The following is a 24,972-nucleotide window of genomic DNA, read 5'->3' on the forward strand; positions in this document are numbered from 1 at the left end:
GTGACTGTTTACAACAAATCAATTGTAATGATATATCCATTACATAAATGCAATTTCCATGATGCTTTTGATCATATTTCACCTCGTTCTAATGTCATTTGTAGGGCATTGCCAGCATGCTGTCTCCGACATAGGGAAAATTAAATTTTATTCAATTTACATAAACATATTTTATCTTACTGAACACTATGGGCAAAACTCATACTATGTTATGTCTAGTGCCGGAATGAGGGGGGGAGTGCTCTGTGTCAAAAAAACACCAAAGAGATCATCCCTGTGTCATGACCCCTTCGGCCGTTCACCAGGCATGACACAGTATATCAGTTTTGCTTGGAGTCTTAATTTAATTTACTTATTTATTTTGTCGTGTCTGGGTTTCTGTTCTTGGCTTGAGACATAAAACCTTAGGAAAGATTTGAGCATACTGTACATTATTTTTATGTTGCTGTCATTCTTAAAATATATATACTACTAGGTTCTAAATAATTTCTGAGGGATAAAAGTATTCTGTTTGTAACATGGAGTATCCATTTCAGAAAATGTTCATTTTGCACAGAAAATGCTAATAAATATAGTATATATTAACATATGTCATTTACCATGTGTGACAATTCAGTGGGGAAGATTTCCTAAACCTATAGCCCACTGCGTAAGCTTTGTGTAACTTTTGCCTAATTGCATAGCAATTATTGGTTGGCTTACTATAAGACAGAATTTTTTTGGGACAAAATTGTGGCACCGTTTTGTTGCAAAAGGCACTTCTTAGGCCACACCCCTTATCTACAAAGCCACACCTCTTACAGCCAAACCCGCTTCTCGGAAAAAATTATAGAAAAACTAGTTGCACCATTTTTTAGACCGATTACCTGCCCACACATATTAGTAACTCTGGACCAATTTGTTCTAAAATTTCTACTGGTACCCTCTTTTCTGTGCCCACCCTAAAGGGATCTTCCAAGGTTCACCTAACTCTCCTTAGAGTGTTTTGTCAGATTTCTAGTTACTGAAATCTCTGAGACATCCTAAAGGGGTTTGCCTGCTCTGTGGAACACCATGGGCATTTGGGTTATTTTTTGGATATGCTGTAGGTGGTGGTCTGAGGGAACAGACTCCACCAATGTTATCTTCTGTTATCTTCTGTCTATGACAAGTCCACGGATCATTTTTGGTAAGTTTTAAATGAAAATAACCTAAACCAACCTTTATGCATTTTTTTTTTCAATTTAAAAGCGTAGGAAACAAAAGAAACAAAATAATTTCTGTAATTATTCTGTAGTATTATTCTGTGTTCTATAGAGTTTATTGGTCGCACCCAGGATTCTGAGGAGTAGGGGCACTAGGTATTGTAGTGCCGTGCCACCAGCTGCTGCCAATTTGCACAATTAGAATTTCAGGAGTAATGGGAGAGCGAATGGCTGCATCAAAGCTCTTTTGTGACCACGGCATCCAAAGTGGAAAAAGACAACTTAGAAATGAATCACTAGTATCTCTGCATCATTGTTGAAATCAGTAAAATTTGATTTTGTCACTTTATTTATGAGCAAGAGACTCACACCCCCGATGTTTTTAGGAACCCTGGTTTCATTAGTGCCATTATACAATGTTAGGCTGAGTTCACATCAGCGTTCACCCTTTCCGTTCTCCTGCTCCGTTATAGGAGCAGGAGAACGGAAAGGACGGATTCGGCACATAACTGAGCTGAACAGAGCCTACGGACCCCATAGACTATAATGGGGTCCGTTAGGTTTCCGCTCAGAAGATGATTTTGGAGCGGAGACAAAAGTTGTGCATGCAGGACTTTTGTCTCCGCTCCAAAACCGTCTTCTGAGCGGACACCTAACGGACTATATTATAATCTATGGGTTCCGTAGGCTCCGTACGGCTCAGTTATGTGCCGAATCTGTCCTTTCCGTTCTCCTGCTCCTATAACGGAGCAGGAGAACGGAAAGGCTGAACGCTGATGTGTACGGCATACATATTAGGATGTGAACTCAGCCTTATGTTGTTTGCTATCAGATGCACTGAAACGTCTATGGATCTGATTTTCCTGACCGTTGCATCAGCGGGTGTGGAACCATTGTGTCTACCAACTGGCTTGACTTTGGGCTAGACCTAAGGGCAGTATCGTAGCCTCTCCCTGGTATTCACTGTTTAACCCCAGGGATCTCGACTTCGCTGCAGTGAGCCTCCAGGCCGCTACCTCTTGGAGTAGTCCTAATGTGTAGCGTGGTGAGGGTAAGGTAGGTGAGGCAGGGCCCTTTTTTTTTTTTATATAAACTTCCTTCACTTAATAAAGACAAATGTAAATTCAACATAAATCTCACTACAGGGGGCATGATAAATATTGCAAAATGACCCTATGAGATCTGTGTACGCTCCTTGTCTATACTATACAACTATGTTCATTAAACTTAAAATAAAACTTACCGGTAGGTGATTGTATAAGAATGCAGTTTAATGAGCTAGCAGAATCTTAATCATTAAGATTTTTTATTAACACGATCACCTTGCTTTATTAGGCTTCAGTATAGAGGAAGATATGAGAATGACGCACAGCACTGGCTGATTTCTTGTATACCCAGGACTGCTGTGTGAGCTGAGCGCTCAGGTCGCCAGACAGTCTTAGAAAGCTGCTATCATTTTAAAAATGTATGGAGCTGTCTGCGGTAGCAGATATCGAAGAATGCCTTCTCACCTTGTATAATATTTTCAGAATCGGCCAGGGATATGGCACAACTGATTTCCTCTATGTACATGAGATCTACCCTTTGTGACAGACAGTGTAGTTATAGATATAATTTATATATTTAGTTATTTCCAAGACCCAATACATATATGTGATGGAACTGAAATGTATTACAGACAACCTGGTCTAAAATAAAGGCGTATAGTGCATGTTTCTGGGTGGCTTCTATCCTCTTACCTGTGTCCCATTATGAGCGCAGTGTGAAATTCCATTATAATCCGGTGTGTACAGGTAAGTGAAGCCTACACAGTTATACATTATACAAGGCTGTAACTGAAGCTTTGCAGCCCATGGGATTGCTAGCCTCACACAGCCCTAGATAATGCCTTTCTTTAGCTACATTGTAAAGTTATTTGCTATTTTCAGGGTTAAGGATACTGACTTTCAGGGTTAAGGATACTGACTTTCTTTTGTCTGTTATATATACTTTATCACAATGAAAATGGAATAAGCACAACGTCCTCCGTGGCTCCATAAATCGAGCTAGTTGTTGTACAGAGTGGAATACCGCACTAGTAGTGGTCTAGCAGAACAGCTTCCATGTAAGATAGATTATCCTTTCAGTCGGTGATGAATATTTTTGTTGTTCCTCATTGATCATTGTCTTAGGTCATAGGAGGCAATAGCATGTAAATGGGCCCTAAATCCTTCTCATCCGTCTGATTACTGTCTGAACTGATATCGTTATTGGGCTGTGATTAAAAAGTCTTTATATGTGATTTCCAGCCTATTCTTCAGTGCTCATAGTGCAGCAATACATAAGGCCCCCAAAAATGGCAGCTATAGATGGATGCAAGATTACTTTCTCATAAACATGTATTCATTTACTTTTATTTACAATGAATTATTTTTTTTCTTTTGTGGCCTCTCCTAATTTCCTGCACTACAGCACATCGCAGTGATCGCACCCACTCCATTATGTAGTAGCTATGTTATATATCCCTCACTTTCTAGTTCCTGAACCAGAAGATTAACGGGGGAGGGTGTTTAATGAATTATGAATATTGTTATTGTCATTATTGTCACCTTTGGAAATCTAGCATCTGTTGGATCAGAGGTGCAGGTGAATGAATGAAAAGTTATTGTACTACTTGACATCTAAGGAATTGCCAGGATTATTTTTTTTGTTTTAGGGGGTAAACTCTTTTTTTTTTACAAATTAAAGGGTTATTCCCATCACAGACAAGGGGGCATATCGCTAGGATATGCCCCCATTGTCTGATAGGTGCGGGTCCCACTTCTTTATCAGTCTAAGGCTCCTATTGGATTGAAGCAGCAATAGAAAACTAAACTACATAAAAGGCTAAAGCTGCCCATAAACATTCAATATATGTTTGCTGAACTATCTCCCAACTCTCTTTCGGCTTCCTCATACACTTACACGTTCAGCTCAGCCAAACTATTATGTGTATACAATAGGGAGAGCGGAGAAAGCCGTTGCCAGACACTTCTGGCGGTGGCTTATTTCCCAGGAGAACTTTCCCCTAGGAATGCATCATTTTGATAGATATAAATAATAATTGGTGACAGCGGAGCCTTTGCAGAGGGGAGCGAGTGCTGTGCGAAAAGGAGAGAATACTTACCTTTCCATCCTCCTGGCATCTCAGGTCCACTTTGGATGATGCAAGATTGCTTATAAAGTGACTTTTAAAGGGTTTCTATCACTTCGTTTCACCTATTTAGCTTTCAGACACTAGCGATCCGCTAGTGTCTGCTCTATCTAACCATCCTAATATAAGAGCTTATTGTCCTGCCGTTTAGCTAAAAAAATAACTTATATAGATATGCAAATGAGCCTCTAGGTGCTATGGGGGCGTGATTAGCACCTAGAGGCTCCGTCTACCTTAACAAACTGCCGCCGCCCAGCGCGTCCCTCCAGCCCGCCCATCTCCGGAATGCGATGCTCCTCGTATTCGGCGCATGCGCAGTGAATGTCTGATCGCTTCCCTGCTCAGACATCTCCACTGCGCCTGTTCCTCGGAGCACTATGACGTCATCGGCGCAGGCGCAGTGGAGATGTCTGAGCAGGGAAGCGATCAGACATTCACTGCGCATGCGCCGAATACGAGGAGCATCGCATTCCGGAGGAGATGGGCGGGCTGGAGGGACGCGCTGGGCGGCGGCAGTTTGTTAAGGTAGACGGAGCCTCTAGGTGCTAATCACGCCCCCATAGCACCTAGAGGCTCATTTGCATATCTATATAAGTTATTTTTTTAGCTAAACGGCAGGACAATAAGCTCTTATATTAGGATGGTTAGATAAAGCAGACATTAGCGGATCGCTAGTGTCTGAAAGCTAAATAGGTGAAACGAAGTGATAGAAACCCTTTAACCACTTCAGCCCCCCTAGCTTAAACACCCTTAATGACTTTTTACACTTCTGACCTACCCTACTTTCACCGTTTATTGCTCGGTCATGCAACTTACCACCCAAATGAATTTTACCTCCTTTTCTTCTCACTAATAGAGCTTTCATTTGGTGGTATTTCATTGCTGCTGACATTTTAACTTTTTTTGTTATTAATCGAAATTTAACGATTTTTTTGCAAAAAAATGACATTTTTCACTTTCAGTTGTAAAATTTTGCAAAAAAAACGACATCCATATATACATTTTTCTCTAAATTTATTGTTCTACATGTCTTTGATAAAAAAAAATGTTTGGGTAAAAGAAAAATGGTTTGGGTAAAAGTTATAGCGTTTACAAACTATGGTACAAAAATGTGAATTTCCGCATTTTGAAGCGCTCTGACTTTCTGAGCACCTGTCATGTTTCCTGAGGTTCTACAATGGCCAGACAGTACAAACACCCCACAAATGACCCCATTTCGGAAAGTAGACACCCTAAGGTATTCGCTGATGGGCATAGTGAGTTCATAGAACTTTTTATTTTTTGTCACAAGTTAGCGGAAAATGATGATTTTTTTTTTTTCTTACAAAGTCTCATATTCCACTAACTTGTGACAAAAAATAAAAACTTCTATGAACTCACTATGCCCATCAGCGAATACCTTGGGGTGTCTTCTTTCCAAAATGGGGTCACTTGTGGGGTAGTTATACTGCCCTGGCATTCTAGGGGCCCTAATGTGTGGTAAGTAGTTTGAAATCAAAATCTGTAAAAAATGACCGGTGAAATCCGAAAGGTGCTCTTTGGAATGTGGGCCCCTTTGCCCACCTAGGCTGCAAAAAAGTGTCACACATGTGGTATCTCCGTACTCAGGAGAAGTTGGGCAATGTGTTTTGGGGTGTCATTTTACATATACCCATGCTGGGTGAGAGAAATATCTTGGCAAAAGACAACTTTTCCCATTTTTTTATACAAAGTTGGCATTTGACCAAGATATTTATCTCACCCAGCATGGGTATATGTAAAATGACACCTCAAAACACATTGCCCAACTTCTCCTGAGTACGGAGATACCACATGTGTGACACTTTTTTGCAGCCTAGGTGGGCAAAGGGGCCCACATTCCAAAGAGCACCTTTCGGATTTCACCGGCCATTTTTTACAGATTTTGATTTCAAACTACTTACCACACATTAGGGCCCCTAGAATGCCAGGGCAGTATAACTACCCCACAAGTGACCCCATTTTGGAAAGAAGACACCCCAAGGTATTCTGTGAGGGGCATGGCGAGTTCCTAGAATTTTTTATTTTTTGTCACAAGTTAGCGGAAAATGATGATTTTTTTTTTTTCTTACAAAGTCTCATATTCCACTAACTTGTGACAAAAAATAAAAACTTCTATGAACTCACTATGCCCATCAGCGAATACCTTGGGGTGTCTTCTTTCCAAAATGGGGTCACTTGTGGGGTAGTTATACTGCCCTGGCATTCTAGGGGCCCAAATGTGTGGTAAGGAGTTTGAAATCAAATTCAGTAAAAAATGACCTGTGAAATCCGAAAGGTGCTCTTTGGAATATGGGCCCCTTTGCCCACCTAGGCTGCAAAAAAGTGTCACACATCTGGTATCCCCGTACTCAGGAGAAGTTGAGGAATGTGTTTTGGGGTGTCTTTTTACATATACCCATGCTGGGTGAGATAAATATCTTGGTCAAATGACAACTTTGTATAAAAAAATGGGAAAAGTTGTCTTTTGCCAAGATATTTCTCTCACCCAGCATGGGTATATATAAAATGACACCCCAAAACACATTCCCCACCTTCTCCTGAGTACGGAGATACCAGATGTGTGACACTTTTTTGCAGCCTAGGTGGGCAAAGGGGCCCATATTCCAAAGAGCACCTTTCGGATTTCACAGGTCATTTTTTACAGAATTTGATTTCAAACTCCTTACCACACATTTGGGCCCCTAGAATGCCAGGGCAGTATAACTACCCCACAAGTGACCCCATTTTGGAAAGAAGAGACCCCAAGGTATTCGCTGATGGGCATAGTGAATTCATGGAAAAAAAAAATTTTTGTCACAAGTTAGTGGAATAGGAGACTTTGTATGAAAAAAAAAAAAAAAAATCATCATTTTCCACTAACTTGTGACAAAAAATAAAAAATTCTAGGAACTTGCCATGCCCCTCACGGAATACCTTGGGGTGTCTTCTTTCCAAAATGGGGTCACTTGTGGGGTAGTTATACTGCCCTGGCATTTTCCAGGGGCCCTAATGTCTGGTAAGTAGGTAAATGACCTGTGAAATCTGAAAGGTGCTCTTTGGAATGTGGGCCCCTTTGCCCACCTAGGCTGCAAAAAAGTGTCACACATCTGGTATCTCCGTACTCAGGAGAAGGTGGGGAATGTGTTTTGGGGTGTCATTTTACATATACCCATGCTGGGTGAGAGAAATATCTCGGCAAAAGACAACTTTTCCCATTTCTTTATACAAAGTTGGCATTTGACCAAGATATTTATCTCACCCAGCATGGGTATATGTAAAATGACACCCCAAAACACATTCCCCAACTTCTCCTGAGTACGGCGATACCACATGTGTGACACTTTTTTGCAGCCTAGATGTGCAAAGGTGCCCAAATTCCTTTTAGGAGGGCATTTTTAGACATTTGGATCCCAGACTTCTTCTCACGCTTTAAGGCCCCTAAAAAGCCAGGGCAGTATAAATACCCCACATGTGACCCCATTTTGGAAAGAAGACACCCCAAGGTATTCAATGAGGGGCATGGCGAGTTCATCGAAAAAAAATTTTTTGGCACAAGTTAGCAGAAATTGATTTTTTGGGTTTTCTTCTCACAAAGTCTCCCTTTCCGCTAACTTGAGACAAAATTTCAATCTTTCATGGACTCAATATGCCCCTCAGCGAATACCTTGGGGTGTCTTCTTTCCAAAATGGTGTTATTTGTGGGGTGTTTGTACTGCCCTGGCATTTGAGGGTCTCCTCAATCATTACATGTATGGCCAGCATTAGGAGTTTCTGCTATTCTCCTTATATTGAGCATACGGGTAATGAGATTTTTTTTTTCCGTTCAGCCTCTGGGCTGAAAGAAAAAATGAACGGCACAGATTTCTTCATTCGCATCGATCAATGTGGATGAAAAAATCTCTGCCAAAAAAAAAAAAAGGAGGGGAAAGGCGTCTGCCAGGACATAGGAGCTCCGCCCAACATCCATACCCACTTAGCCCGTATGCCCTGGCAAACCAGATTTATCCATTCACATCAATCGATGTGGATGAATAAATCATTGCCGGGATTTATTTTTATTTTTTTATATATACAAAGTGTTTGCCAAAGCATATGAACACCGCCGCCTCCTCAGCAAACGTATCTTTTACTGCAGAGGAGAAATCTCGTCTTGCAGCGCCGCATACACCGGCTTGTGTGTAATATGACAGCAGCGCAATGCTTCTGTCAGAATGCACATCAGTGCTGCAGCTAGTCGATCGGTTGGTCCACCTGGAAGGTAAAAAAAACAAAACAAAAAAGAAAAAACCAAGCCGCAACGCAATAAATTTTATTAAATTTATAATAACTTTTGAACAGAACATATAAACTTTTTTTTAACTTTTTGAACTGAAAGTTAACTTTTTTGCTTACTGGTGTTTTTTTTTTTTTTTTTTACCTTTATAGGACAAACCTCTCCTTCCCCATGGGACAATGTGCAAAGCGCAAATCGCCCAAAGATGTGGCGAAGTACATTATGCACTTTATCCCAGGTGAAAGGAGAGGTTTGCAGTACCTGTGAGTGTAAGGGCCCTAATAGCCCTGTGTGCCTGTCCTGTGAGATGCAATCCCTATGCTAAGTGTACCTGTGTGTGGTACTTCCGGAAACACTCTCCAAAGCATAGGGCAGGGTAGTCAGGACAGAAATAGCGGGTGCCACGCCTTATTCCTCTCCTGCTACAGACACGACATCTTTTTCGGGGTGACGGTTGGGTTGAGGTACCAGGAACGACACTGGGGAAATGTCGCTCGTGTAGACGGCTAACTACAATGGTGGATGGGGCCACGGAACCTCCTGGATACAGGGGGTTCGCGATGATCTCTTTCTGAAATTTGAGGAAGGATCCCGTTCTCCCAGTCTTACTGTAGAGAACAAAACTATTGTACATCGCCAATTGAATCAAATATACAGACACCTTCTTATACCAGCGTCTGGTGCGTCGGGAAACTAAATAGGGAGCCAACATCTGGTCATTGAAGTCCACCCCTACCATGAGCGCATTATAGTCGTGGACTGAGAGGGGCTTTTCAATGACACGGGTTGTCCTTTCAATTTGTATTGTCGTGTCTGCGTGAATGGAGGAGAGCATGTAAACGTCACGCTTGTCTCTCCATTTCACCGCGAGCAGTTCTTCGTTACACAAGGCAGCCCTCTCCCCCCTTGCAAGACGGGTGGTAACGAGCCGTTGGGGGAAGCCCACACGACTAGTTCGCGCAGTGCCACAGCAGCCAATCTGTTCCAGGAACAAATGCCTGAAGAGGGGCACACTTGTGTAAAAATTGTCCACATAAAGATGGTACCCCTTGCCAAATAAGGGTGACACCAAGTCCCAGACTGTCTTCCCACTGCTCCCCTGGTAGTCAGGGCAACCGACCGGCTCCAGGGTCTGATCTTTTCCCTCATAGATCCGAAATTTGTGGGTATAGCCTGTGGCCCTTTCACAGAGCTTATACAATTTGACCCCATACCGGGCACGCTTGCTTGGGATGTATTGTTTGAAGCCAAGGCGCCCGGTAAAATGTATTTGGGACTCGTCTACGCAGATGTTTTGCTCGGTGGTATACAAATTGCAAATTTCTGGTTGAAGTGGTCTATGAGGGGCCGAATTTTGTGGAGCCGGTCAAAAGCTGGGTGGCATCTGGGACGAGAGGTGCTGTTGTCGCTAAAGTGCAGGAAACGCAGGATGGTCTCAAAACGTGCCCTGGACATAGCAGCAGAGAACATGGGCATGTGATGAATCGGGTTCGTGGACCAATATGACCGCAATTAATGCTTTTTGGTTAGACCCATGTTCAGGAGAAGGCCCAGAAAAATTTTAATTTCGGAGACTTAGACTGGTTTCCACCGGAAAGGCTGGGCATAATAGCTTCCCGGGTTGGCGGATATAAATTGTGTGGCATACCGGTTTGTCTCTGCCACGACTAAGTCCAAGAGCTCCGCAGTCAAGAACAGCTCAAAAAATCCCAGGGCCGAACCGATCTGAGCTGTCTCAACCCGAACTCCAGACTGGGCGGTGAAAGGGGGAACTACAGGTGCGGCTGAAGTTGGTGACTGACAATCAGGATTTGCCAGCACCTCAGGGACTCTAGGGGGTCCACGGGCCTGTCTTTGCGGTGGCTGCGACGGGGTAACTATTGCACGTGCCACCGTACCAGCTTCAACTGCCCTTCTGGTGCTCGCCACTTCACCATGTTGTACGGCAGTGCTGGTACTAGGTCCAGGATGGGCTGCGCTGCTGGTGTATGCCTCACCACGTGATCCGACAGCGCCAGCCCCACTCTGCTGCCCTTGAAACGGATCTTGCACAACCTGTGGTCTAGCGACACGGGGCCGGGTACGCCTGCTGCTATCAGGGACCTCAACCTCCTCGTCCGAACTTTGGGTCAGACTGCCACTGCTCTCTACAGGTTCATATTCTGACCCGATAGATTCGTCAGATGAGGGTTCCCATTCCTCATCCGACTGGGTCAGAAGCCTGTAGGCCTCTTCAGAAGAATACCCCCTGTTTGACATTTGGACTACTAAATTTAGGGGTATTCCCTGAGACTACCCAAGAAAAAAAGCAAGCCTGTCTTACAAAGGGGAGGCTAGCGAAGTACCGGAGGACGCTGCGGTTGATAAAAAATATCAAAACAGATTTTTTTATCGCCGCAGCGCTTGGAAAGTGATTGTGCAGTGATCAAAAAATATAATATTTTTTGTCACTGCCGCGGGGCGGGTGTGGGTGAACGCACGTGTGGGCGACCGATCAGGCCTGATCGGGCAAACACTGCGTTTTTGGGTGGAGGGCGAGCTAAGGTGACACTAATACAATTATAGATCTGACTGTGATCAGTTTTGATCACTTACAGTTACTATAAAAGTACAAATGCTGATTAGCGATACGCTAATCAGCGAATCAGTGACTGTGGTGCGGTGGGCTGGGCGCTAACTGACGCTAAACTACCTAACCAAGGGGCCTAAACTATCCTAAAACCTATCAGTCAATACCAGTGAAAAAAAAAAGTGACAGTTTACACTGATCACTTTTTTCCTTTCACTAGGTGATTGACAGGGGCGATCAAGGGGTTAATTCGGGTGATGCGGGTGATCTGGGGCTAAGGTGAAGTGTTTGGTGCTACTCACTGGGATGTCTGCTCCTCTGCTGGAACCAACCGACGAAAAGGACCAGCAGAGGAGCAGAGAAGCCATTTAACACATCATATTTACTAATATAATGTGTTAGATGGCTTTTCATTTGTTTTTTTAAAAATCATCAGCTTGCCAGCGACGATCATTGGCTGGCAAGCTGATGACGCGACCCCCCTCTAACTTTTGCCGGCCCGCGATGCGCATGCGCGGGCCGGCTTTGAGCGAAATCTCGCGTCTTTCATTTCATGAAATAATGAAGAAATAGGTATTCACACCTATTTTCAATCCCTATTCTGATCACCTATCATAATGGTTACTAGGGGTTTGGCGCCGTCTTTGTGGCTGTGATTTTCTTTTTCTTCCCTTTCTGTATTCATATAGTTTGCTCTACGCTTACAGTCACTACTAGCAGCCTTCCACCTCTCATCCCTTGGTGATAGTTCCTCCCCGCGGTTACTTCAAGATTTTTTGGACTCCCATCCAAAAAGTTCTTCGATTAACACTCTTTTTGGGAATTTGTTCTCCTCCTCCTTATTTGCAGAGTATACCAATCACAGCAAGAACTTGTAGGAGTTTCAAGCTCCCTGCCGCAGGCCTCTTAAAACACTGGAAAGGTTAAACTTAGTACAAATGACAGACATAATTATTTAACGAGTAAAAGGTGCCAAGATGTTCTATTTATTGGTGACCTTTCTGCTGATCCGAGCTGGTTATGTCATGGCAATCATTGTGCAAGTGATTGTACAGTATTTATACTAATTATGTATATTACATGAAGTGAGAACCATATATTGCATAGAATCTGTCATAAAACGCTGCTAATTTATTTGTCATTTATGTGCAGTTTATTCGTTACAATATTAGTGCGCCTCCCCACTGCATCACTTCTAAATCAAGGTCTGTGCGGAATTTCAGGGCAAGAGTTGAGAATTTCAAATTATTTATTGTATCTTTTAGAAAAAAGTGGGAGCAGATTTACTAATCCTGTCTACGGTAATTATATAGACAGCATAAATTTAGCACACGCCGTCTGAAGAGGTGCCAGATTTAATTATCACAGCTGCACACGCCGTTTGAGTTTGGTGCATCTTGCTTTTATCCAAAAGATTACACCACCTATTGGTTGGCATTTTAATCCACACCTTGCTCCCTTTAAACCATACCGTCTATTCTAGTGAGATCCAAACAATGCCTCTAACACATAATGAATGTGGTCTAGGGACCTGTCCCCACAAAATGCAGTGCAATCTGAAAGCACCAAGTTATAGAGCGGGAGGAGCTGAGCAGATTGATATATAGTTTTGAGGGAAAAGATTCAGTATCACCTGTAATTTATACATTTATATCTGCTTTTTACTCCTCCTGTGAATACCTACCGGTACAGGAGAGAGGTGTAATCAGTGACTGATAGCATTGTGTATATACCGTATTTTTCGCCGTATAAGACGCACTTTTTCCCCCCCAAAAGTGGGGGGAAAATAGCAGTGCGTCTTATACGGCGAATGCTGCTGATTTTGCCGAGTTTTCAATGATACACCCGCCGCGATGCCGTGCGGTGGGTGTATCAGCTGTGAGGGAGGAGGGGCTGGGGGCCGGCATCTGCTTTTATAATGACAGCGGGGCCCGTGCAGTGACTGTATTCTACTACACGGGCCCCGCTCACTGTATATTATTGTATCTCTAATAGTAAATTGTTATGCATGTAATCCCATAATGAGCGCTGTGTATTACTTACAACTACAGTACAAGCGCTCGCCGCTCGGTAGGTAGCAGAGAGGAGGGAGGAGGCAAACCGGGAGGACGGGCGCTGGCAGAGTGAGTCATACGTCACGCGCCTGCGCCGCCTACTTTATGAATGAAGCAGGCGCGTGACGTATGACTCACTCTGCCAGAGCCCGTCCTCCCGGCCTGCCTCCTCCCTCCTCTCTGCTACCTACCGAGCGGCGAGCGATTGTACTGTAGTTGTAAGTAATACACAGCGCTCATTATGGGATTATATGCATAACAATTTACTATTAGAGATACAATAATATACAGTGAGCGGGGCCCGTGTAGTAGAATACAGTCACTGCACGGGCCCCGCTGTCATTATAAAAGCAGATGCCGGCCCCCAGCCCCTGTATTGAGGGTCATTCACTACAGGGACACTTATGGAGGGGATCTGTGGATGACACATAGCATAAGATGCTATATATGTGTCATCCACAGATCTCCCCCATAACTGTCATCCACAGATCCTCATAACAGTGCCATCCAGAGACCCCAATAAGAGCCACCCACAGATCCCCCATAAGTGTCACCCACAGATCCCCCATAAGTGTCACCCACAGATCCCCCATAAGTGTCACCCACAGATCCCCCATAAGTGTCACCCACAGATCCCCCATAAGTGTCACCCACAGATCCCCCATAAGTGTCACCCACAGATCCCCCATAAGTGTCACCCACAGATCCCCCATAACAGTGCCATCCACAGATCCCCCATAACAGTGCCATCCACAGACCACAATTAGTTCAAAAGCACACCTTTTGGTTCAAAATATTTTTTTTCTTATTTTCCTCCTCAAAAACCTAGGTGCGTCTTATGTGCCGGTGCGTCTTATACGGCGAAAAATACGGTAAGTGTGTGTATAAAGATAGGGGTCAGTCACTGGCAAACTCTCCCTCCTGTACCGATAGCTCTTCACGGGAAGTGGAAAAAGCTATGTAAAAAATACAGGTTTTACAGAATGTTTTCCCACAAAACTATATATCAATCTGCTCAGCTTCTCCTGCTCTATAACATGGTGCTTTCAAATTGCACTGCACTTTGTGGTGACAGGTTCTGTTTAAGGTGTCCCTAGATAGTGGAGTTACTTAATTGATCATTAAAGGGGTTATCCAAGAAATTATAATGATGACCTATCCTCGGTGGGGATCCGAGTCCCGTCACCCCTGCCGATCAGAAGTTTCAGGGAGCTGTGACGCTCACCAGAGCGCTGAACTGCAACTAGGCCATGTGACTGATGTACTGTGACGTCACATGGTCTAGGAAGAGGCCGCAGCGCTCTCGGAGTACCCGGCCTCTTCTAACAGCTGGTCAGCAGGGGTCCCAGGAGTCAGACCCCCGCCGATCTGATATCCTGAGGATAACCCCTTTAAGTTAGTTTTATAAGCGAACCCTATTGTAGATGCAAAACCGTAGAGCTGTGATTTTCAATCCTATCGTTTAGGAAAGGGGAGGGTCCCTATTCACCTTTCTACCTCAAAGCAGCTTCGTGTAGAAACGGTTAATCTTTAATTTGCAGGCATCTTTGGACAGGTTGAGATCAATATAACAATATTATAATAGCAAAGACAGGTGCACTCTGCGGTCTTACTAAGCCCTCAAACTGGTGTTAAAATTGAGAGATTAGCCAACATGTCCTACTAGGAGGACATGTCTGAGCCCGAGCACCGCGCCAAGGTTTCTCAAGTAGCTCGGGTCCTAACACTCACCTACCTGAGCCGTATGGGCAATACCAGGAGCCAGTGGGCAAATTACAGGAGCATGAGGCCGACTCATAGACAACTCACCAGTTACCTCCAGCATGAAACCATGCTAACAATGGGAGGAGGGAGGAGTCTGCGAGTCCCACTCAAGACTGGCTGATATGGCCTAGGCCTCCCAGGTGCACCTAAATGTAGCCTGTGGATGGAAAACAGGTTGAGATCAAGTTGACAGATTTAGTGCAAAAGTGACAGTTCCTACTACTGCTGCTGTCTTTTTGGGGAAACCGTGACTTGGTTTCAAGAAACCCAGGTTTCCAGAACCCTCTGGCTGGGAATAACTGTTATAGAGTCTTCACTTCAGGTGCAGTTCTTTTGTGGGGGGTTTTATTCACATGTGAACAGAGGTTTATATAATGTTAGCGTTTTTGGAGAGCTGTGGGTAAATACATCATAAACTGTGGATGTTCCTTCTTATCTCCATGTTGTATTGTTCTGCAGGGCTTTGTGGACAAAATCTTTATTGAGCGGATTTTTTAACGTTATGCATAGTGCAGAATTATACTGTATATTATATGTGCCTTTTAAAGTGACGTATGGTATTGTGATACTTAAATTCTGCAGCCGCTGTCAATCATTAACCCAAGCTGAAAATGAGAGCATTGAACATCAAGTGCTTAAAGGGAGTCTGTCACCACATTTGAGCATATTAGACTGATCAAATAGCGTTATATGTGCCACCCAGAACTTAAAAACGGTACCTTTGTTGTATCTAATGGAGTTTTCTTTCAGCCAAAAATGAACTTTTAAGATTCTGTAAATGCGCCCTCTCAAGTGCCCAGGGCGGCGTCTCAATCGTCCGAGCCCCAGGCAGCACCTCCTCAACGGCTCATAACCCCGCCCTCCGTGTGCCTCTGCCCGCCCGTTTACACTCCTCCTCTCTCCTTTTCCACTGCGGCTGCGCGGTCAAATTCGTAGCGCAGTGGAAAAGGGGAGGAGAGTAAACGGGCGGGCAGAGGCACACGGAGGGCGGGGTTATGAGCCGTTGAGGAGGTGCTGCCTGGGGCTCGGACGATTGAGACGCCGCCCTGGGCACTTGAGAGGGCGCATTTACAGAATCTTAAAAGTTCATTTTTGGCTGAAAGAAAACTCCATTAGATACAACAAAGGTACCGTTTTTAAGTTCTGGGTGGCACATATAACGCTATTTGATCAGTCTAATATGCTCAAATGTGGTGACAGACTCCCTTTAAGTGAATACAATTCTTACATTTATGGTGAATATGAAATGAACGCTAAAAACGTTCTCCATATTACTCAGTTTATGGTACCTTTTAAATGTAATGTTCCCACTGCACTCGGTAAATAGCCAGGGGCCACTTGGTTTGTGTCAGCTGTACATTACATTATGTGGAAAAATATTGATGTAGCTGTAGAGAGTGTGAACACATTCAGTACAATGGGAGTAATGTGTCTCTCCATGCCTGGAGCTACATTACAAACACATTGGAACAATACGTCTTTTCCATTCACAGAATACAGGCTGCTATAAACTGTGCCTGCCATAGTTCTGCTTGGGACAGCAGCTTTGGGGAATTAGATTTTCCCACGTCTGCTATTCTAGAAGAGAATACTAAGGCCCCTTTCACACGGGCGAGTATTCTGCGCGGATGCGATGCGTGAGTTGAACGCATTGCACCCGCACTAAATCCCAACCCATTCATTTCTATGGGGCTGTGCACACGAGCGGTGATTTTCACGCATCACTTGTGCGTTGCGTGAAAATCGCAGCATGCTCCTCTTGGTGCGATTTTCACGCACGGTTGCTAGGAGACGATCGGGATGGGGACCCGATCATTATTATTTTCCCTTATAACATGGTTACAAGGGAAAATAATAGCATTCTGGATACAGAATGCATAGTAAAATAGGGCTGGAGGGGTTAAAAAAAAAATTAAAAAAATTAAACTCACCTTAATCCACTTGCTCGCGCAGCCCGGCTTCTCTTCTGTCTCCTTTGCTGATTGCAGGAAAAGGACCTGTGGTGACGTCACTCCGGTCATCACATGGTCCGTCACATGATCTTTTACCATGGCGATGGATCATGTGATGGACCATGTGATGACCGGAGTGACGTCACCACAGGTCCTTTTCCTGCAATCAGCAAAGAAGGAGACAGAAGAGAAGCCGGGCTGCGCGATCAAGTGGATTAAGGTGAGTTTATCTATTTTTTTTAACCCTTCCAGCGCTATTTTACTATGCATTCTGTATTCAGAATGCTATTATTTTCCCTTATAACCATGTTATAAGGGAAAATGATACAATCTACAGAACACCAATCCCAAGCCCGAACTTCTGTGAAGAAGTTTGGGTTTGGGTACCAAACATGCGCGATTTTTCTCACGCGAGTGCAAAACACATTACAATGTTTTGCACTCGCTCGGAAAAATCTAGCATGTTCCCGCAACGCACCCGCACCTTTTCCCGCAACGTCCGTGTGAAAGAGGCCTAATAGATGTTAAGGCATTATTTGCAGCACAGTTCATGTATGTGTGACACTAGTTTCAAATATGCAGCTTACCTTAACATTTATTCACATTTTAAGGGAACATGCAGGTTTATGAAGCTGTGTTTTAAATTCTGATTTACAACATAAAATCATCTTTGCATTACCTATAAAACAATATGTCCCTAGTCACCCTGAAATCTCTATTATTATCTTTGCAGCACTACTCAGCTGTCGTATTAGCACTAGGTCCCATAATAGAAAAAAGTATACATAAAATAAAAAAGTTAGAGGAACTCACAAATTATGGCAGGATTGGCTATTTATGTGTTTGGGCACTTCCCAACTATCTCGTGATAAATGATGTCAGGGGAAAGAAGGATTTGGTAGAGGTAAAGAAGGATCAGGCATGTGGAATTTCAAGGCCTACTTCTTTTTGACTATTGACAGCACATGCACTCTCAGTCGAGTGTGCATGTGTATGGAGAAGTCGAGAGGAATAGTTGGTGGTGACAGTTTTTTTGTACTGAAGTAACTCAAACAGAGTGCTAAAAATTAGGGGTGCACCGAAATTCCGGCAGCCGAAAATATCGGCCGAAAATGTACCTAATCCATTTCGGCCGATATTGTTACATATCGGCCGAAAATATGGGGTGTGGGATTCACCATCTGCGGGCGGGCGGTTTACTTTAAGTCACTGCATCTTTATTTTACCTTACAATCGTGACGCTCCAGTAACAACTCTGCAGGCAGAGCGGAGGGCGGCGTAACGTCACTTACTCACGTGACGCGCCTGCTCCGCCTCCTTCATTCATAAAGTGGGCGGAGCAGGTGCGTCACGTGAGTAAGTGACGTTACGCCGCCCTCCGCTCTGCCTGCAGAGTTGTTACTGGAGCGTCACGATTTTAAGGTAAAATAAAGATGCAGTGAGTGATTAGTCTGCTGTGAGCAGCAGGGCCGGGGCTGTTATGGGTAGGGGGATCGGTCTATGGCACTGCTATGGGGAGGGGGGATCTGTGCACTGTTATGCCCATAACAGTGCACATATCCCCCCCTCCATAACAGCGCCACCCACAGATCCCCCTCTCCATAACAGCGCCACCCACAGATCCCCCTATCCATAACAGCGCCACCCACAGATCCCCCTATCCATAACAGCGCCACCCACAGATCCCCCTCTCCATAACAGAGCCACCCACAGATCCCCCCCCTCCATAACAGCGCCACCCACAGATCCCCCTCTCCATAACAGCGCCACCCACAGATCCCCCTCTCCATAACAGAGCCACCCACAGATCCCCCCTCTCCATAACAGAGCCACCCACAGATCCCCCCTCTCCATAACAGCGCCACCCACAGATCCCCCTCTCCATAACAGAGCCACCCACAGATCCCCCTCTCCATATATAATATGATTTATTAAATTCATGAAAAAGAATTATTAATAAAATCATTAAAAAAAAAAGTATTTTAAAAGTATTTGGGCAAAAAGGCAGTTTCGGTTTCGGGTTTCGGTGAAGGGCATCCTGAATTTTCGATTTCGGGTTTCGGACCAGAATTTTCATTTCGGTGCACCCCTACTAAAAATGTTGCCGAAAATTCACTATTGGAGTGGACGTGTCCTCAAAGCTAAAAAGGGTTGTCCCTAATCTCCATAATGCCATTTTCATAGCCAGCCGTCACACTGTATAATAAATGAGTGGGAACCTTCTTTTAACACTTGCGTTTTTCTTTTCCGGCATAGAGTTCCGTCCTAAAGGCTCAATACCGGAAAATAAATGATCAGTTTTATCCCCATGTATTCTGAATGGAGAGTAATCCGTTCAGGATGTCTTCAGTTCAGTCATTTTGACTGATCAGGCAAAAGATAAACCGCAGCATGCTACGGTTTTATCTCCGGCGAAAAACACTGAAGACTTACCTGAATGCCGGATCTGGCATTTTTTTCTATAGGAATTAGGCCTGCACGATATATCGCCAAAGCAATCGTATCGCGATAATCGACGATTGCGATATGGCGATTAGGCTGACCCAAAAATGCTGCGATTACCTACAATGATACACGACTCCGTCGATGCCGCACAGCGCGGTCGGCGGGTGTATCAACAGAGGGAGGAGGGGCTGGGGGCCGCCATCTGGATTAGGAATGACAGTGGGGATCGGTGCAGTCCCTGTATTCTATTGCACCGGCCTCACTCACTGTTGTATAATCTTATCTAACCTGTAGGCATCGTTAAGATATAATAATCGTGTGTAATCCTGCTATATTACTTACAACTAAGTTCTGTAGCAGGAAGGAGGCAGGCCGGGAGGGCGTGTGGGCGACGCGCCACTCACTACATCATGCACCTGCGCCGCCCACTTTATGAATGAAGCAGGCGGCGTGGGCGCGTAACGTCCTCCCGGCCTGCCTCCTCCCTCCTCTCTGCTACGGAACTTAGCTGTAAGTAATACAGCTGGATTACACATGATTATTATATTTTAACAATGCCTACAGGTTAGATCAGATTATACAACAGTAAGCGGGGCCGGTGCATTAGAATACAGGGCCTGCTCTGGTCCCCGCTGTCATTCCTAATCCAGATGCCGGCCCCCAGCCCCTGTATTGGGGGTCATTCACACTGCAGGGACACTGTTATGGGTGGGTCTGTGGATGGCACATAGCATAAGATGCTATATAGCTGTCATCCACAGATCCCCCCCATAGCAGTGTCATCCACAGATCCCCCCCCATAGCAGTGTCATCCACAGATGCCCCCATAACAGTGCCATCCAGAGATCCCTATAACAGTGCCATCCAGAGATCCCTATAACAGTGCCATCCATAGATCCTCCATAACGGTGCCATCCAGAGATCCTCCGTAACGGTGCCATCCAGAGATCCTCCATAACGGTGCCATCCAGAGATCCTCCGTAACGGTGCCATCCACAGATCCCCTCCATAACAGTGTCATCCACAGATCCCCCGCATAACAGTGTCATCCACAGATCGCCCTCTTAACAGTGTCATCCACAGATCCCCCTCATAACAGTGTCATCCACAGATCCCCCTCATAACAGTGTCATCCACAGATCCCCCTCATAACAGTGTCATCCACAGATCCCCCTCATAACAGTGTCATCCACAGATCCCCCTCATAACAGTGTCATCCACAGATCCCCCTCATAACAGTGTCATTCACAGATCCCCCTCATAACAGTGTCATCCACAGATCCCCCTCATAACAGTGTCATCCACAGATCCCCCTCATAACAGTGCCATCCACAGATCCCCTAAATAACAGTGCCATCCACAGATCCCCCATAATAGTGTCATCCACAGACCACCATTAGTTCAAAACCCTCCAAAAGCACACCTTTTGGTTCAAAATATTATTTATTTATTTTTCCTCCTCAAAAGCCTGGGTGCGTCTTATGGGCAGGTGCGTTTTATAGGGTGAAAAATACGGTATATTACCTTACATTTCTGCTGCTGACTATGGTGTTCTTTAAAAAGTTCCTGTTTGTTCAGTGTTCGGAAAATCTTATTTTAATGAACACATGTCCTTATATCTATTCTATTTTATTTATCTGTTCTGTGCAGTGCTATTAAGAAAATGGCAAGTTTAGTATTTTGTACTTTTGCAGTAATACAAATATGTTATTTACTTTAGTAAAAGATGTTTTATTTTGAAAAACACTGTGCATTTCAGTTCTTGAGTTGAGCATAACTATATTTCAGCATTATCAGTAATTTGTGTGTGCTTTTGCCTTGAAAATCCAAGCAAATAGACCTCCTATTCCCTTAAAATATCGCATTGCATATTGTTATTGCAATTTTTAGCGCCCTAATCGCAATCGCACAAAATTCCCATATCGTGCAGCCCTAATAGGAATGTATTAGTGCCAGATCCGGCATTAAAAATACCGGAATGCCGGATCCGTCCTTCCGGTCTGCGCATCGAAACGGCCCCCAGATCCCCCCCATAGCAGTGCCATCCACAGATCCCCCCCATAGCAGTGCCATCCACAGATCCCCCCCATAACAGTGTCATCCACAGATCCCCCCCATAACAGTGCCATCCACAGATCGCCCCCATAACAGTGCCATCCACAGACCCCCCCCCATAACAGCACCATCCACAGATGCCCCCATAACAGTACCATCCACAGACCCCTCTCCCCATAACAGTGCCATCTACAGATCCCCCATAACAGTACCACTGCCATCCACAGATCCCCCTCCCCATAACAGTGCCATCCACAGATCCCCCTCCCCATAACAGTGACATCCACAGATCCCCCTCATAACAGTGTCATCCACAGATCCCCCTCATAACAGTGTCATCCACAGATCCCCCTCATAACAGTGTCATCCACAGATCCCCCTCATAACAGTGTCATCCACAGATCCCCCTCATAACAGTGTCATCCACAGATCCCCCTCATAACAGTGTCATCCACAGATCCCCCTCATAACAGTGTCATCCACAGATCGCCCCCATAACAGTGCCATCCACAGACCCCCCCCCCCCATAACAGCACCATCCACAGATGCCCCCATAACAGTACCATCCACAGACCCCTCTCCCCATAACAGTGCCATCTACAGATCCCCCATAACAGTACCACTGCCATCCACAGATCCCCCTCCCCATAACAGTGCCATCCACAGATCCCCCTCCCCATAACAGTGCCATCCACAGATCCCCCATAACAGTGCCATCCACAGATCCACCATAACAGTGTGCCATCCACAGACCCCCCCCCCCCCCCATAACAGCACCATCCACAGATCCCCCTTCCCATAACAGTACCATCCACAGATCCCCCTTCCCATAACAGTGCCATCTACAGATCCCCATAACAGTGCCATCCACAGATCCCCCATAACAGTGCCATCCACAGATCCCCCATAACAGTGCCATCCACAGATCCCCCATAACAGTGCCATCCACAGATCCCCCATAACAGTGCCATCCACAGATCCCCCATAACAGTGCCATCCACAGATCCCCCATAACAGTGCCATCCACAGATCCCCCATAACAGTGCCATCCACAGATCCCCCATAACAGTGCCATCCACAGATCCCCATAACAGTGCCATCCACAGATCCCCCATAACAGTGCCATCCACAGATCCCCCATAACAGTGCCATCCACAGATGCCCCCATAACAGTACCATCCACAGATCCCCCTCCTATAACAGGGCCATCCACAGATCCCTCTCCCCATAACAGTACCACTGCCATCCACAGATCCCCCTCGCTATAACAGTGCCATCCACAGATCCCCCTCCTATAACAGTGCCATCCACAGATCCCCCATAACAGTGCCATCCACAAATCCCCCATAACAGTGTCATCCACAGATCCCCCATAAGTGTCATCCACAGATCCCCCATAACAGTGTGTCATCCACAGATCCCCCATAACAGTGTCATCCACAGATCCCCCATAACAGTGTGTCATCCACAGATCCCCCATAACAATTCCATCCACAATTTGTTTTTAATATGGCCTTTGAACAGAATTTTTTAAGTAAAATCATATAAACCCCTTTTTTTGTCATTTTGGTGTTTTTTTCCAGATTTAATCGATGAAATTATCGAAAACTAATCGATTATTCAAATAATCGTTAGCTGCAGCCCTACATAACATTAATATTTATTATATATAACTTGTTTTTTCTTTGACAATACTTAACTCATTGGATAATCTTTGCAACATTGTTGTCTTTCAGGCCAGAAGATGTCCTGCTAAAACGGACCCACGATGAGAATGTTCTTCTGCACTGTTTCTTGTGGCCACTAGTCACCTTCATGGTGGGTGTACTGATTGTGCTTCTCACCATTTGCGCAAGAAGTCTGGCTGTAAAGGCAGAGGCTATACAGAAGAGAAAATTTTCATAGAGTTTAACGATGGAAGCTTCAGTTCAAACCAAAACCCCAAATACCTATAGTCCTCTTGTTGCCTCTTCATCACTAATTTTCTGAACTTGATCATTGATGATTCGCAGAACATGGAATATTTTCTCAGCCTTCTTCTAGATTACTGCTCCCTGTGGGAAGAATGCCCAGAAATGCTGAGGACAAAGGCAGATATATACGGAGAAAAGTAATGACTTGTACTTAGCCAAGTGTAAAGTGAAGCAGTCCAAAAGTTTCATTTCACCTTTGCGATAAAATATTTTTTATTTGTTATGTAAAATATCAAAAGAGTTCAGTTTATTTTGTATCATGTACTTCTAAAATATTAAAGTGTGCTTTTTTATGTCCTAGCACAGAATTTTTATAGGCTTGATTTTTTTTCTTTCTCCTTCCCTCAGTTTCATCTGCTTTTACAGGTCGGAGATGACTACACAACTTACAATGTCTTTAGAAAATCTCTCTTGTCCTTGTAGTGACAATCAGGCATATAATGTATACTTTATATTTAGAAACACATGCAGTTCTTTTCATTTTCTGATAAGCCGATTAAATACCTACAGAAGTTGAAATTACTTTTATTGTTGTTATCATTATTTATTGTGTAATACACCATTACATATCATATTTGTCTCGGTTTAAAGCCCAACTTAAAGGGTTAGTCCACTTTCATGCTATTGACCAATTCTCAGTATCGGGTCAGACTCCTGGCACCTCCGCTGATTGACTGTTTGAAGGCCCATGGTACTCGTGTGAGTGTTTACTTGCGCGCCATCTCCATTGTGTCCGTTCACATAAATGTGGCAGGAAGCTGTAATTACACTGCACCGGCACTAAAAAGTAGACGTCATGCAGGTAAACACTTAAGAGGATGCAGCGCTCGCATGAGCACCACGGCTCCATCAATCAACTGATCAGTGGGGGTGCCGGAAGTCGGACCCACACCAATCTGGTATTGATGACCAATCCTGAGAATAGGTCATCAATATCTATATCCGTGACAATCCCTTTAATAATACTTGTCCTGGTGTGGTAATACTAATAATGACACACTGAAACACATTTATGTCATTTATGTCGAGGGCAAAGATGAAACATTTGTAGGTAGGACCACTTACAGATAAGACTACACGTGATTATGCTTCCTGTACCGTTTGTTAAGAACGATGGTTTGGATTTTGTTACTTCTATACATAGGGTATAGAGGGACAGAGCTCCCCTCTTTCTCGTTTTACACCTGCAGCTCCCAGGACGCTCTACTAGACCGTTTTAGTGTAGAACTTGACAGGCTGAATGTCTTTGCTCACCTTCCTACATATCCACCTTATGGAAACATACTGAAAACCGATCCTGATGTACAAATGGTAATATAACTAATTCAGGTTAGGCTTCTTTCACATACGCAGTACAGCCTTCCTACAGGAAATCAGCTGGACAATAACCTCTGCATACAGTGGTTTTTGTCCAGTGGATGGGTCCACATCCGACCTGAAAAAATTAGGATGCGGACAAAAAATACATTTGTGTGCATGAGCCCTTCTAGGTAGTTATTAAATGATCACATTTGAATTCCTTTTGACATGC

At 44.4% G+C, this 24,972-nt stretch overlaps 1 protein-coding gene across 1 annotated transcript in view; it reads left to right on the forward strand.

Moving 5' to 3' along the window:
* Positions 1-23,954, forward strand: part of KCNMB4 (potassium calcium-activated channel subfamily M regulatory beta subunit 4) — an 88,193-nt gene extending 64,239 nt beyond the window's left edge. The window contains exon 3 of the mRNA XM_040415721.1: positions 23,205-23,954. Coding sequence (XP_040271655.1) covers positions 23,205-23,373 — 169 coding nt within the window. The 3' untranslated portion in view covers positions 23,374-23,954. The remainder of the gene's footprint in view (positions 1-23,204) is intronic.
* The last annotated feature ends 1,018 nt before the right edge of the window (positions 23,955-24,972 follow it).

Source organism: Bufo bufo, chromosome 1 (assembly GCF_905171765.1).
Source record: "Bufo bufo chromosome 1, aBufBuf1.1, whole genome shotgun sequence".
Lineage (NCBI taxonomy): Eukaryota > Metazoa > Chordata > Amphibia > Anura > Bufonidae > Bufo > Bufo bufo.